Source organism: Eptatretus burgeri, chromosome 23 (assembly GCF_056783735.1).
Source record: "Eptatretus burgeri isolate ZD-2024b chromosome 23, Ebu_testis_v1, whole genome shotgun sequence".
Lineage (NCBI taxonomy): Eukaryota > Metazoa > Chordata > Myxini > Myxiniformes > Myxinidae > Eptatretus > Eptatretus burgeri.
In genome coordinates, this window is record NC_140983.1 from 1,424,932 (window position 1) to 1,441,860 (window position 16,929).

At 43.1% G+C, this 16,929-nt stretch overlaps 1 protein-coding gene across 4 annotated transcripts; it reads right to left on the bottom strand.

Annotated features, from left to right (window-relative positions):
- Positions 1–3,031: 3,031 nt before the first annotated feature.
- LOC147007944 (uncharacterized) lies at positions 3,032–10,158 on the bottom strand. Of its 4 annotated transcripts, none has more exons than XM_085866156.1 (4): positions 9,923–10,158; positions 9,780–9,842; positions 9,367–9,507; positions 3,032–5,687 (listed from the first exon to the last, which is right to left on the bottom strand). In XM_085866156.1, exons 3-4 carry the CDS (start codon positions 9,400–9,402, stop codon positions 4,656–4,658), a joined length of 1,068 nt encoding a protein of 355 aa, XP_085722282.1. In that variant the 5' UTR covers positions 9,403–9,507; positions 9,780–9,842; positions 9,923–10,158; the 3' UTR covers positions 3,032–4,655. The 4 variants fall into 4 exon arrangements, 3 of the variants coding, with proteins under 3 accessions (XP_085722282.1, XP_085722283.1, XP_085722284.1); XM_085866157.1 differs by having other exon boundaries at positions 9,367–9,511; XM_085866158.1 differs by lacking the exon at positions 3,032–5,687 and adding an exon at positions 6,394–6,464.
- Between the last annotated feature and the right edge of the window lie 6,771 nt (positions 10,159–16,929).

A 16,929-nucleotide genomic window follows, 5' to 3' on the forward strand; every position in this document is an offset into this window, starting at 1 on the left:
TCACTGTTCTCATCATTTTGCATTATGAAGAAGATTTCATGCAGAATGTTAAACCGAATACAAGGTTTGGAAGAGGAAGAAGAGGAAGAAGAAGAAAAAGAGGAAGAAGAAGAGGAAGAAGTAGAAGAAGAAGAAGAAGAAGAAGAAGAAGAAGAAGAAGAAGAAGAAGAAGAAGAAGAAGAAGAAGAGGTAGAGGAAGAAGAAGAAGAAGAAGAAGAAGAAGAAGAAGAAGAAGAAGAAGAAGAAGAAGAAGAAGAAGAAGAGAAAGAAGAAGAAGAAGAAGAACAAGAAGAAGAAGAAGAAGGAGAAGAGGTAGAGGAAGAAGAAGAAGAAGAAGAAGAAGACGAAGAAGAAGAAGAGGAAGAAGAATAAGAAGAAGAAGAGTAAGAAGAAGAAGAGGAAGAAGAAGAAGAGGAAGAAGAATAAGAAGAGAAGACGAAGAAGAAGAAGAGAAGAAGAAGAGGAAGAAGAAGAAGTGTGACCCCAAAGTGGACATGGTCAGGCTTTTCATCTTCAGATGTTTTCTTGTTTGCAATTGTAAATGCAAAACGATTAATCCAACTGTAGAGTTTCTCGGTAGTTGCGAAACAAAAGACTGTGAGCGGGCAGTGAAGGAAGCTGCTGTCATACTTCAACAATCCCTCGAGGTCACAAAAATCGGAAATGTCGATTTTATCGCAAAGGAAGAGAACATCGCCATCACCGCTCCTTGTGCACAGAGCACGGAGGGAGCGCACGCGGTTCAACATCTGAAAAGAGAGAGTACGCTGAGTTCAGGGACACTCACGAACAAAGGCATTGAAAATCCTCCAAGATGACGTCATCACGGACAACAGTGCTGAATTCATGACGTCGATCCGTGCATGCTACAAATCGATGACGTCATTAAAGACAGCCGTGATGAATTCATGACGTCAATCCGTGCACGCTCCAAATCGATGACGTCGTCACGGACAGCCGTGCTGAATTCATGACGTCGATCTGTGCACGCGACAAATCGATGACGTCATCACGGACAGCCGTGCTGAATTCATGACGTCGATCCGTGCACGCTACAAATCGATACTGAATGATATGGATGTTGACAAGTTCAGCTTGTAGAGTCCAGTCCCGAGCTGATGAGATATCAAACCATTTTGGACCTGACGTAGTGATTTAAAAATACAATAGTCACATGGACAAGGACCGTGGTGTTGATGGTGCTGGGCACGAGGCCGAACCCTCTAACCCAAAGGTGACAGAGGCTGCGATCCACGTTCGAGGCAAGATACAAGAGCTACGAGCATCAAGTAAAGGTCTACCTGTTGAGTTGACGGCTGAAGCCCTGGTCGAGGAACAGATGCGCTACCGGTAAAAAGTTTCAGAACACCCCCATTTTTGCAGTATTTACTGAAATTTCAGCAGTTAATGTTTCAATGTACTCTGAAATTTAAGCAGAGGACAAATAAACAATTGCAGATAAAAAAATTAATCATGGAATCGTTTTGTTGAACAAGATTTAATCTAAATTTTTGACTCATCAAAGTTGCCACCTTTTGCAGATATAACAGCCGAACATACTCGTGACATTCTTTCTCTGATGGAGATCAAATATTGTTCGGAAAGTTCTTCCCAACACTGTTGCAGAAGTTCCCACAAATGTGTTGCACTTGTAGGTTGCTTTGCTTTCACCCTTCTGTCCAGTTCATCCCAAACTAGTTCGATGGGGTTTAAGTCTGGAGACTGTACTGGCCATTCCATGATTTGAAGCCTACCGTCTTGTTCTTTTCTTCTGAGGTAGTTCTGAGGTAGTCCAGTTTCCAAGTGCCTTTTGATGGTGTAGGAAACTGTACTCACTGACACCTTGGCTTACTTTGCAATTTCTCGAAAGGAAAGACCTCCACTTTTAAGGGTTATAATGGTGTCTGTCTTCCTTTGTTAATTGTCTTTTTCTCGCCATTATGATAGCAATATACAACTTCCTGCAGTGCAATATTGTCCAAATAATGCTTCAGAGGGTGTAGCAACACAGTCTATTCCAACACTGCTTTTATACAGAGGGTTTGTCACTAATCAACAAAAGTTGGGACACCTGCAGGAATTGTTTGCATCAACTTTCAAGGCTTAATTAACTTCCATTTCTGCAGAACAGCTGCAGTTGCTAACCCATTACTTGTTCCCTGAAAAGGGCCTTTTTAACAACTCTGAAATTTACATTATTTTTCAGTTTTTGATAACCAAAACTTTTTTTTTAACCTCTGACAGTTTACCGCTTAGCTTTGTACCATTTCAGGTTATTCACTGGACTTAAACTGCTTAAAATTCAGTAAAAACTGGAAAAATTGGGGTGTTAAAAACTTTTTTTGACCGGTAGGGTATGTGTGTGTATGTGCGTGTATGTATGTGTGTATGTGAGTGTGTGTGTGTGTGTGTGTGTGTGTGTGTGTGTGTGTGTGTGTGTGTGTGTGTGTGTGTATGTGTGTGTGTGTGTATGTATGTGTGTGTATGTATGTGTGTGTATGTGAGTGTGTGTGTGTGTGTGTGTGTGTTTTTTGTGTCTGTGTATGTACTCTCTGGACTGATAGAGCAGAGCACTCTCCGGGCTTCCTCAATGACCAAGTTGGTGTTCCTGGTGTTTGTTGCTCTCCGTGTACACGTATTGGTGGGCAATAAACAGTTTTCTCTCAAGTACATCGACGTCTTCATGCCTTAACTACAAGGGTGATCGACGATCCGACATTCTGACATGAGGTTTTTACATCCCGAGAGAAGGTGATGGCGTTTTCTGTTTATACCTTACAGAACCTGCACCTGTTCTTCTTGACTCCATCCTGACATCTTCTTAAAGTGTCCTTGGTGTTGGGTATGTGCAGTGTCTATGGAAAGTCTCCACCTCCTTTCAAAATTTTCACCTTTTGGTGCCTTATAACCTGGAATTAAATATCATTAAATCAGAGTTTTTCCACCTTTGTTTACACATCGTAGCCGACAACTTCCGAGTGAAAAACAAATCATACAAATGTCAGAATATTAATTAAAATTACAAAAAGAGAATATCTTGGTTTGATAAGTGTCCACCCCCTGAGTTAATACTTGGTGGAAGCACCTTTAATGGCAATTATAACTGTAAGTCTGTTGGGATTGGTCTCTTCCAACTTTGCACACCTTGATTGGGCAATATTTGCCCATTCTTCTGCACAGAATTGTTCAAGCTCAGTCGAGCTGTGTGGGGAGCGTTGATGGACAGCAATCTTGAAGTCAAGCCACATATTTTCGAATGGATTTATGTCGGGGCTCGGACTGGGCCACTCAAGGACATTTATCTTTTTGTTCCTCACCCATTCCAGTGTAGCTTTGACTTTGTGCTTCGGGTCGTTTTTCATTCTGAAAGGTGAACATCCGCCCCAATTTCAGCTTTCTTGCAGAGGACAGCAGGTTTTCCTCCAGGATTTTTTGCATTTTGCTCTATCCATTTTCCCTTCAATCTTAACAAGTGCCCCAGTTCCTGCAGATGACAAACATCCCCATAACATGATGCTGCTACCACCATGCTTCACAGTAGGGATGGTGTTCTTTGGTCGATGTGCTTTGTTGTTTGTGTGCCAAATGAAGCGTTTTGCATTAAGGCCAAAAAGTTCCATCTTGGTTTCATCAGACCACAAAACTTTTTCCACAAGGCTTCAGAATCTCCGGAATGGTATTTTACATACCTCAAACGGGACTCAAGGTGGGCTTTTATGAGTGAGTAATGGCTTCCTTCTTGCCACCCTACCGTACAAGCCAGACTTGTTGAGTGCTTGTGATATTGTCACATGTACACATTGACCAGTCTTTGCCAGAAAGGCCTGGAGCTCTTTCAAAGTTGCCATGAGCCTGTTGATGGTCTCTCTGATCAGTCTCCTCATTGCTTAATCATCGAGTTTGGAGGGATGGTCTGATCTCGACGGTCTTGGTGATTCCATACACCTTCCATTTCTTAATGACTGTCTTGACTGTGCTCCAAGGGATATTCAAGGCATTTGAAATATTTTTATACCCATCCCCTAATCTGTGCCTTTACACAACTTTATCCTGGATGACTTTTGAAAGCTCGTCGGTTCCCATGGTTGAGTCTTTGCTGTGAGATTCACCACCCAGCAGAGAAACCGACATGAACGGCTGATTTTATTCTGAAATATTCAGAATCACTACAATTTAACACAGATGGAAGCCAATTAACCTGGTGTGTGATTGTGAAGGTGATTTGTTACACCTGAGCTCGTTTACAATTGCCATTATAAGGGGGTTGGACCCTTTTCCACCCCAATTTACAAAAGGGTTGGACCCTTTTCCAATCAAGATATTGAGCTTTTAATTTTTAATTACTTTTCTGAAATTTGTAGAATTTATTTTTCACTCGGAAGTTGTGGGTTACGATGTGTGAATGAAGGTGGAAAAACTCTGATTTAATGACATAATTTCAGGCAAAAAGGCATCAAAAGGTGAAAATTTGGAAAGGTGGAGTGGACTTTCTACAGACACTGTACTATGACTCGTTCTCCATCCCAGTTAACATGATGTCTTCCAAGCCACTGCAAAGTGCCTTCTTTGTCTCTCCCCAACTTTTTCCAGATCTTTTTACAATATTCCTGCTCTTTTGTCGTTCTCCCAGTTGTCGGTGTATCTTTTTGTATTTTTCATTTCTCTTTGCGATTGATGGCGCTGGATTCGCTGCTATTTCCATCCCATGTGTGGCATCTTCTACTCGCACCTGTTCCTGGAAATGATTTGCATTGATGTATTGTTTGATGTCTCGATACAGATGATGGATGAGTAAAGGCCTTCTTGCACACAGACCAATTGTTGAGTTTCTTTCCGGTATGTATCCTTTGATGTGAATGTAAGTTCGATGTCTGATTAAACGCTTTATGACACACAGAACAATTGTAGGGTTTCTCTCCGGTGTGTATTCTTTGATGTGTATGTAAGTACGATGACTGGTTAAACGCTTTGTTACACACAGAACACTTGTAAGGTTTCTCTCCGGTGTGTATTCTTTGATGTGCCAATGCAGTTGATGAATGAGTGAAGGCTTTGTCACACACAGAACAATTGTAAGGTTTCTCTCTGGTGTGTATTCTTTGATGTGCCAATACAGTTGATGAATGAGTGAAGGCTTTGTTACACACAAGACAATTAAACGGTTTCTGTCCAGTGTGTATTCTTTGATGTCTATGTAAGTTTGATGACTCATTAAATGCTTTGTTGCACACAGAACACTTGTAAGGTTTCTCCCCAGAATGTATTTCTTGATGACGATTTAAATTTGATGAAGAAAAAAAGTCCTTCTTGCATTGTGAACACTTGTGGGGTTTCTCACCAGTGTGCACACTTTGATGTGTCAACAGATATGAAGAAGAAGCAAATCCCTTATGACACACAGTGCACCTGAGTGACGTCTCACCTGTGCATATTTTTACACCTCCTTTTAAACACGATGAGGAGGTGTCGTCTTTGTTGGTAACATGAAACTTGTTTGTCTTCACATTTCTTTGGTTCTCCTGTTGCAAGACATTGATGCACCTGTCGCAGTTGTTGTTGTTTGTTGACACACCCCTAAACTTGTCACCATCCTGACACAAAGTCTCTGTCGGGTGATGATCGAAAGAAACTTCTCTGTCCACCGATGAGAAGCAGTTGACACGTGAAGACGTTTCAAATTTTTTTCTCTGCAAAGAGACAATTGAGCAAAAACATCAATAAATCACTTTTACAACTTGAACGACACTCGGAAAGCACATAGTCTCACGTTGCACGTTCATTCTGAACAATATTACCATCGTTAACTGAACACCCCACTATTTTAGCCCACTACTATCATGGACCATACGCTCGTATCATCCATGCACCCTATTATATCACATTGTTTCTTGGCATGGGTTATGAACGTCATAAATGTAATTATTCACTCACATCGGGTCATGCATCAGATAAATGAAGTTTCAGATTTTGCGGATGAGGATTTCAATTCAACCAATGATGGCTGGAGTACCGCTTGAAACGTTGTAAAATCAGAGGGGTGAGACACTTTGAAGAAGGTAATTTTAAATTTGAGAACTAGTTATGAGAAAGTAATTGAAAGAAATTTAATTATGAAATTATGACGTAGATAGAAGATTCTCTGCATGAAAATCTTTGGAGAATAAACCGCTGGACGGGATAACTTGAAAACAGGATGTTATCGTGAGATAATAAATCAAACTCACAGAAGTTGTGCAACTTGTCCGGAAGTTAAAAAAAAACACTCCCTTGTGGGTGTTTCTAGTGGATTTGTAGAAAGATCACTGCAGCAGATTTCAGTCGATGTCGATTGCAGTCCATCACCGAGAACGACAATCGCGACACCAAAATCGAAATATCCGCAGCAAGCGGGTCCCCGGTCCATTGGGATGGGTTGCAGCGGACAAAAGGCAGTGGGGATGTAGTTTATTTTGGTCAACCGCACACTTTGTGTGTATTATTATGTAGAGAACAAGAAAAAGAACAATCAGAGATTGCAGACCCTCGCCAGGACTTTTGTGTGGTGTTTGTGTTCTGGTGTGTTTTGTAATTAATGTGAGATATATTTTAGAACTGCCACTTTAGAACTGCTGGCAGTGATGACCGGGTACCAAGATGTCCCCCTTTGATGCAACCCTGCTTTGATTGGACACCTCACCCTGACCCATGACGTTTTTCATTATCATTCAAATGAATTTAGAATGAGATTTAAAATAAATTCAATTAAAATCAAATAGAAGACTAAATAGGCACAGTCCTGCATTGTGGTCATCAGAAGGAACCCGAACAAGGTAAAAGCAAAGATGAAGTCATCAGGAAGAACCTGGATAGGATTCGTGTTTCAGCTGCTATTCCTCTACCCTCAAACTCATCCAGGCACAGCCAAGTGAACCATATTAAAAAAAAAACCAAAAAAAAAACCCCAGATTTAAAAATATTAAATAAATCTGGCTGCCAGACCATGCATCCGATCAAGATGAGATTTTATTCACCATCTATTCAAAAAATTTATTCACCATCACAACTCGATCATAATTGTGAAGTTTCAGGTCGATTGATTAAGCAGTTCGAGAGAAAACATTATTTAATATTTCACTTCAATCCAATATGGCTGCCAAACCATGTGACCTATCAATTATTTATTCAGGTTTTAGGGTAAATCCAATATGGCTGCCAAACCATGTCATATGTGTGAACATTTTGTTCCTCACGGATAGACGGTCATACGTGTAAAATTTCACCTCAATCCGTTCAGCCACTTCAGAGAAGATTTTTGAAGGTTAAAAAACACAAACAATATGGTTGCCGAATCACGAGACTGATGACATCATCAATTTTTTTATCTGTGCCACATTTTATCCCGAGATGGCCCTCAAAAATTTTGATGTAACGTTATACATATGCAATTATGACGTCATTACGAAGGCACCTATGACGTCATTTAAAAAAAAGATCACACTTATTTCCCATTACGAGTACTTGCCATGTGCGATGTTTCAATTATTTCCTTGGTATGGTTTCAGAGAGAAGTCCAAAGTTTTTCCAACATGGCTGCCACACCACGTGACCTATGACATCATAATCATCACCAAAACATTCTTCATGGGCAGTCGCACCCACAGTGAAAATTTCGTCTCAATTCGACAAGCGGTTGCGGAGAAAAAAACCCATAAAAAAACACAAAGTACTCGCACAGAGTCGGCACTCAGAGCAAAATACAAATCCCTGCCCTCTCCAGTTGAACGTCGGGTCTGGTCAGCGAGTTCGTGAAAGACTGACATGAGGATGCACAAGGAACTTTGATGCAGAAGGAGGTCGTTCGGCCTCTCAAGCCTGTCATACAGCAACACCACATGAACAAGAACGGAACTCGGCGGAGCGCGTACCTCCGCCATGCTGAACAGTTTACGTTTTGTATCCCAGTGATAGGTCGGATCTTCGGCTGAACCAATCAGTGTCTACCTTCCGGAGACTTGCGTATATAAGCACGCGCCTTCACCTCCTTCACTTGCTGCGATCTTACCCTGAAGAGTGCAGCACGAAAAGCTTCGGTCACTATTATGTCGTGTTTGTTTGTGTCCAAATTGAATTTTTTTTTATTAATTTTATCCATTTTGAAGTCAGGCTGCAACACAACAAAATGTGAAAAAGTCGAGGGGTGTGAATACTTCCTGAAGGCATTGTAGGTTTCACCCATGAAACACCACAAAGGGCACGTTGGTGTCATTATTCTCTTTCTGCCGTGACATCGTCCGGGTGGGTAACTGGTGCGCTCGCTTCGGTGCCTCGAGGTGGAGACGGAACACTGTTGTTTGTGTCCTGTATAACATCCTTAATAAACAGTAAGTTTCCCGTTTGGAATGATTTTCATTTTTGTTTCAATTTTGCAGGCAGATTAAAACGATTATCTTCCTCCTCTCCGTGCAGGTGCGATCGGGACGGATTCATCGCCAAAGTACTGATAAACTATTGGTTTGTTTTCCTATCAATGTTCAAAATATAACTTTCAACTGAAATTGAGTTGTTCCTCGAACATAAACTGATGTTTGTAGACAGACATGACGTAATCTTCATCAACCATCCTTGCTGCTTACATCTGCATATGGCGTGAGCAAAAAAAATCACCTCCAATTCACTGCGAAGGTCATTGTTTGCTTTGGTTTGAACATCCGCTTAAAATGAGTGAAATGAAACATTCTGAGAATTTCGAATTATTCTCACTCAGATTTCATCATCACCGTCATGCATATTGTCAACTTGTTTGAACTCTTTTTGTGAGATGATTTGTAATGTCAGATACCACCGGCTGGTACCGTATGATACACATTTACATGGAGATAATTTAGTATTTTAACTTTCTGGCCCCATGCTGTCACATATTTTACCGTTTCGTCCTCGCTCTTTCTTTTAAATACCTCTGTTTCTCCTTGCGGCTCCGCACATAATCCATCTCACTCTGTCTCCCCCTCCGGCTCGCTTTGATATGAATCTATCTCCTGTGGCTCTGTCTCGCGTCGTCTTTTAGTTACGTGCTCCCTTCTAACCCCCCCTGGACAATCCTTTCTGTTTTACCCCTCATCTGATCGACTACCTCTTCATGCTGCACATGTGCCATGCTCCACAATTTGTCGCAGCTTCCCAAGACACGTTCAAATGTGCTGCATTGGGGACACCGGGCTTACGGTCGGGGGCTCAAAAAGGCCACGGAGCAGTGGTTTCGGTGGTGAATGATGGGAAGGAAACATCATCAGGTTTGAACTTTTGTTTTTCATCATAAATACAAGACAAACTACAAACTCTCGTCCTGGTGCTTCACAGGGCGGGTGTCAGTTCAATCAACGAGCGTACCTTCACCTGTAGGTAAAGGTAAGTCACTCGTCTCATCAGCCAGAAGTTCCTTGGGCAGGTGGAAGATCCCACCGTAGTCCTCGAAATGATGAGGCCATTGTGTGCCGGTGCAGGGGTCCCACAAAGACAATAAATGTTCACCTGGCTTGGTGTAAACGAGAGTAAAGAGGCATCGAACGATGACGTCATGAGGTATAACATGGTATTGCAGATGTACAAGTGGGAGGATAACAAGGATGGGATTCCCATGAACAATTAATAACCAACTTGATGGGGATTTGTACCTTGGGGGGAATAACAAGGACCGGGTATACTGTTGTTACATTCACTCTGTGGAGTAATATTATTATTACTATTATTATTCATTATACACAATAAAACTATAACATGAGGAATGAGTTTGTGGTTCAAACCTTCAGATCGAGGGAACGAACCACGGACGGACTCGGACTCGATCTTCCCTTTCACCACATAATCTGAAACATAAAACAATCCATTAAATAAATAATAAACTTTCAGGAAGCACAAGATGTCGGTTCGGAGTGACGTCACGTACCGGGTCCGGACTCGTGATCCTCGGGTGAACCGACCATGGACCCGCGGGATGAGGGAGAACCTCCCGGAGCCGCTCGTGAATCCCGGGACGTTCTCTTTGTGATCTTCACCGGAGAGTCCTCGGGTCATCGTGCACCGTCTGGTCCTGTGAGTACGGAGTGGTGAAGGAAGGTTCGCCGTGCGAAGGACACGTGGTGTTCCGGGATAAGAGGACCGCTCCACCTTGCCGAGTCACGTGATCCAGAGGCTTGACGAGTCGCGCTTTCTCAGCGGCAGATTCGCCACCGATCACGTGACGAACCTCATCCTGACGAGGGAAAGGGAAAGCAAGTTTTCGGGGGTTCATCCGATCAGTTTCCACTCGACCTCGTCCGTCAACTTTTTAAATATTTATAAAATTGATTTGATTTCAACAGGTGCTTCCCGAAAATCACGTGACCTTCCAAAGAGCGTCACAGCTCGATCGGGTTTGTTATTATTGTTAAATAAATAAATATTTGATGATTGAAAGTGACCTCTTGACCTCTTGGGGGAAAACAATGTTCGATGTGAAAGTGAAGTTTTCATTGTTTCCGGTTCTCACATCTAGAGGAGATTTGGGGGGGTGGGGGTGGGGGAAGCCAGTATTCCAAGAGATAGATGGCTTTCATCAGAATTTTGGGTAATAATGATTTGGCAAACCTATTTTAGGTAAAAGAGTGTGCCGATTCCATAAAAAGCAGTCTTGTTGACCTCGCTCAAGACACAATGACCATTTTAACCCTTTCCGGTCAAATTATGATGATATTTGGTCAATTTCTATTGGTCCGCGTTTGGATGTTCTGAAGGTGTGCACATAGTTTGAATTGTATCACATAATATTATGTTCTGTTCATGATAATCATGACATATAAATATATATGATAAATATATAATGAAGAAGTAACCAATTGGCCAATCGCCTTGTTCAGTTTTTTTGCCACCAGTGGTCAAAAAGTTTGAAATTTCATGTTGGGGCATATCGCATGTTTGCATCGTCTTTTCGAGCAGTGTGCAAAATCAACAATGATGTTAAGACTAATTGTTTTAATTTGTATTTTCATTTTCTGTTTGCAGGTGGCAGCACCTCCTTGAGTGGCTCAGATGATATAACATGTGCTTTCGGCCGACATCTTACTGTGCAGCTGACAAGACAGTTCATGTTTTTGGGACATGCTCCGTGAGGAACTACCCAGGAAGTTAGGGTGCCGTTGCAGTGTGTGTTGCATGTGGGTGATACAGAGCATGATGGTGATGCAGTGACTCCTTTTACTAAACAGACATGGGAAACAGCAGGCAACATCGCTCAATCCAGAATTCAATATCAGAAGAATGTAACATTTGGGAATGCAGCAGAGCTGGTCCTGAAGATCATATGCAGTCCAAAGGCAAGGAAAGTGCACTTTGTCTGTGACAGTTATGTGAAAAGCATAAAGAGTGTTGAGCAACAGGCAAGAGGTGAAAATGATGGATCATTTCACATCACAGGTGCAGACCAGTTACGTCCGAAAGATTTCAGACATTCCTTGAGATCACCAAATTTCAAAACTGCACTTATTAAGTTCTTCATGGAGGAATGGAAACATAACCATTATTCACCAATCATAAAACAAAGGACTGTTGTTGTTTCACATGAGGAGCAGTGTCTTCAGTATACAGCATCTCTGTCAGGAAATGTAGAACACAATGAGGCACCAGAGTACGAATGCTCACACGTGGAGGCAGATACCAGCCTCGTATACCATCTCAGCATGCTGTCAAAAGTAATACCAGGACAGAATGTTTTTGTCCGTACAACAGACACTGATATCATGGTCATTCTCCTGAATCATTCAAGACAACTCAAGGCCAATGTGTGGATGGACCTTGGACATTCGAGTGATAACACTAGAAGGTATGTCCATACTACTGCGCTGGCAAACCACCTCGGCACTACCAGGTTATCATGCTCTGACAGGATGCGACTACACGTCGCCCTTCTTCAGGAAGGGAAAGGTGAACCCATTGAAGAAAGCTCAGAAGAGTGCTCTCCATCTCGAAGGCATCAGCATGCTCGGAGAGACAACCGCCTTTGATGATGACGACAGCCTTGTAGAAAGATATGTGTGTTCACTCTATGGTCAGGGAGCATTATCATCCGTGAATGACGCCAGGTTGAAAATCTTCCTACAGAAATACAAACCGACAGATCCAGACAATCCATTGGAGAAAATAAAGGGACTTGATGCAGGCATGCTCCCACCCTGCAAAAATGTTCTGATGCAAAAATTGGCACGATGCCATTACGTGGCATATCTCTGGAAGCACGCACATCGAAGAGATCCACTGGAGAACATTCAGCCCCCAGATCACGGCTGGAAAGAGGTCAACAGAGATTTTGTACCACTTTGGTTTACCGGCAGTCAGATGCCAACTATTCTTTCTCAAACCATGGAACCAGAAGATGTCACAGATGGAGATGAGGATGATGATGACAATGATTGTATTACTGATAATGATTCAGAGGATGAAGGAGACAGTGATGATTATGATAATGGAAATGACTAATTGAATGTGGTAAATTGAAAGGGTAAATGGAAAGCTTGCAAATATCAATATTTGAAATATTGATATTTCCCAGAACAATATTCAACACTGGGGCCAATTCATATTTGGCCATAAACTGGCCAAAAATAGTTATTTTGTCTTACATAGGGTCAATAAGACTGCTTTTTTGGTAATCAGCACCCTCTTTTACTTAAAATAGGCTTCTCAAATCATCTTTACCTAAAGTTCTGATTAAACCCACTATTTGATGGAATAGGGGAATATTTGGCCAAAAAGGGTTAAGATTGTCATTTTGTCTTGATTGAGGTCAATAAGACGGTTTTATTTGGAATCAGCACCCTTTTTTACATAAATTAGGCTTGTTCAATCAGCCTCACCTAAAATTCTGATTAAACCCACCTACCCAACGTAATTTGACCAAATATGGTCATATTTGGTCAAAAAGGGGTTAAAATGGTCATTTTGTCTTGAGTAGGGTCAATTAGACTGCTTTTTTTGGATTCAGCACTCTTTTTTACATAAAGTAGGCCTATCAAACCATCCTTTCCCAAAATTCTGATTAAAGCCATCTATCTCCTAGGGTACAGGGTTCGAATCCCAACCCAGCTATAAACCGCCATCCTGGTGTTTCACAGGCTCTCCCTTGGATGGATGTTAAACCGGCCGGCCTGTCTGCCGGCATCCATTGGTGGACGTTAAAGAGCCCCACGGTGTCTGTCGCGAAAAGTAGGCGAGTGATCTCCGGTACCCTGAACAAGTTACAAACCCCTGTCCTAACCTTCGTCGAGCATCAAGTTTGGCCAACCGGCTCGTGAAAGACCATTCGTTGGCGCGTGTGTACGTTGTGATTTGTGAGTTTGTGACGCAGCTCCTCCATCACCCTTATATATAAATAAATATATAAACAACAACGCCTCCAGGTAGAACGCACACCTCTGCTCAGGTGAACAGTTTCCGCTCGGTATCCCAATCCCACTGATGGGCCGGATCTGGATTCGGACCTTCACCGAACATCGAATCAATTCGTCCTTGTCACGCACCCAACTTGTCCGTCCACCAAGTTTAGTCCGAATCCGTCCGAAACTTCTTGAGATATTATGCAACATCGTTTTAGCCCAATCTCTCAATGGTGAAGAATCAGTAAAAAAATAAATAATTCTCGTATCCAGATCTGGATTCGGATCTTCACCAATTTGAATCAATTCTTCCTCGTGGAACTCCCAACGTGCCCACAAAGTTTCGTCCGAATCCGTCCACAACTTTTTGAGATATCGTGCGATATATCGCACTCATTTTGCCAACCTCAGGATGACAGGCTAATTCAACCCCACCTGGTATTAATTCAACAACAAACCAGGATTTGAACTCAGGACCTTAGGATCCCAATCCCATCACCTGATCCATTCAGCCAACACCAAGCATTGACCCTGACCAATGAGGTTTTTCATTATTATTCAATTGAATTCCGAATGGGATTAAAATAAATTCAATTCAAATCAAATCGGTTCAGTCCTCCATTGGAGTCATCAGAAGGAACCCAAACAAGCAGAGCAAAGATGAAGTCATCAGGAGGAACCTGGATAGGATTTGCATTTCAGCTGCTACTCCTCTACCCTCAAAACCGTCCAGGAACAGCCAAGTGAACCTCATTCAAAAAAAAAATTTTCTTTCAAAAAATAATTAAATAAAAAGCAATGCAGATCAAAAAATCAAATAAATCTGGCTGCCAAATCATGTGTCCGATCAAGTTGAAATTTAAACGATGTATTCCCCATCACCACTTGATCATAATTGTGAAGTTTCACGTCGATTGATTAAGCGGTTCCAGAGAAAACATTTTTTCATATTTTTCTTCAATCCAATCTTCTTCCTCTTTCGGCTCGCTCCCGTTAGGGGTCGCCACAGCGGATCAACCGTCTCCATTTCGCTCTATCCTCCACATCTTCCATTGACACTCCAACCACCTGCATGTCCGCCCTCACCATATCCATGAACCTTTCGCCTTCCTCTCCTCCTGCCTGGCGGCTCCATCTTCAACATCCTTCTCCCGATATACTCCGTTTCCCTCCTGTGCACATGTCCAAACCATCTCAATCTCGCCTCTCACTTTGTCTCCAAACCGTCCTACCTGCGCTGTCCCTCTAAGATACTCATTTCTTATCCTGTCCATCCTCTTCACTCCCAACGAGAATCGCAGCATCTTTAACTCTGCCACCTCCAGCTCCGCTTCCGGTCTTTTTGTTAGCGCCACCGCCTCCAAACCATACAACATTGCTGGTCTCACTACCGTCTTGTATACTTTCCCCTTCACTCTTGCAGCTACCCTTCTGTCACAAATCACTGCTGCAACTCTTCTCCACCCACTCCATCCTGCCTGCACTCTCTTTTTCACTTCTCTCCCACACTCTCCGTTACTTTGGACAGTTGATCCCAAGTATTTAAACCCATCCACCTTCCCCACCTCAACTCCTTGCAACCGCACCATACCACCACCCTCCCTCTCATTTACGCACATGTACTCCGTCTTACTCCGACTGACTAACATTCCCCTTCTCTCCAGTGCGTACCTCCACCTCTCAAGGCTCGATTCAGCCTGCTCCCTACTCTCCCTACAGATCATGATGTCATCCGCGAACATCATAGTCCATGGAGACTCCAGTCTGATCTCGTCCGTCAACCTGTCCATCACCATTGCAAACAGGAAAGGGCTCAGAGTCGATCCTTGGTGCAATCCCACTTTTACCTTAAACCGGTCCGTCATTCCTACCGCACACCTCACCTCTCTTTTTGCCACCTCTCTTTTTGCCTTTCGACGCCACTCCTTGTACTCCTGCCTACTTTCTTCATCTCTCTGACTATCCCACTTCTTTTTCGCCAACCCCTTCTTCCTTATACTTTCCTGTACTTCCTCATTCCACCACCAAGTCTCCTTATCTTCCTTCCTCTGTCCAGATGTCACACCAAGTACCTTCCTAGCTATCTCCCTCACAACTTCTGCTGTCGTTCCCCAATCATCCCACCCATCTTTACCACCATCCAACGCCTGTCTCACCTCCTCCCGAAATTTCACGCAACAGTCTTCCTCCTTCAGCTTCCACCATCTGGTCCTTGGTTCAGCCCTCACTCTCTTCCTCAACCTCACCTCTGAAGTCATCCTACAGACCACCAATCGATGCTGTCGAGCTACACTCTCCCCTGCCACAACCTTACAGTCACTAATCTCTTTCAGGTTGCATCTCCTGCTTAAGATGTAATCCACCTGTGTGCACTTTCCTCCACTCTTGTATGTCACCCTGTGTTCCTCCTTCTTCTTGAAATACGTGTTTACCACTGCCATTTCCATTCTTTTTGCAAACTCGACCACCATTTGCCCTTCCACATTTCTCTTGTTGAGACCGTACCTCCCCATCACCTCCTCATCCTCTTTATTCCCTTCCCCAACATGTCCATTGAAATCTGCTCCAATCACCACTCTTTCATCCTTGGATACACTCTCCACCACTTCATCTAACTCACTCCAGAAATCTTCTTTATATTCCATCTCACACCCCATATGTGGGGCATATGCACTGATGACATTCATCATCACCCCTTCAATTTCCAACTTCACACTCATCACTCGGTCAGACACTACTCACCTCCAATACCCTCTTGACATGATCTTCCTTCAGGATTATCCCGACACCATTTCTCCTCCCATCCACACCATGGTAGAACAGTTTGAAACCACCTCCAATGCTCCTCGCCTTACTCCCCATCCACTTGGTCTCTTGTACACACAGTATGTCCACCTTTCTTCTCTCCATCATATCAGCCAACTCTCGCCCTTTGCCAGTCATCGTCCCAACATTCAGAGTTCCAACTCTCACCTCCACACTTCTACCCTTCCCCCTCTCCCACTGCCTCCGGACTCGTCTTCCTCGTCTCCTCCTCCTTCGCCCAGCAGTAGCACAATTTCCACTGGTACCCTGCTGACCACCGGTACCGGTGGCGGTCGTTGGTAACCCGGGCCTCGACCGATCCGGTATGGAAATTCGTTTTGTTGTCCGCATAATGATTTGGCATAGGTTTTTACGCCGGATGCCCTTCCTGACGCAACCCTGGTCACCTCTTACGACACACAGGGATATGGTACACCTATTCTAACCGGGGCATACACCGGGCCCAGTACAACTGGTGCTCATTTCGCCGACCTCGGAAGGATGGCAGGCTGAGTCAACCCCCTGGTGTTTTCGACTTGGTATATATATATATATATATATATATATATATATATATATATATATATATATATACATATATTAATTCAGTGTCCCATGGGGCTTGAACTCAGGACCTTTTGGGTCCCAAGCCACTGCCCGAACCACTGCGCCAACACCAGGCTCTAATAATAGAGATGTAGTAAAGTTAATCTCTTGACCATAATTGTCCTATTGTACTTTT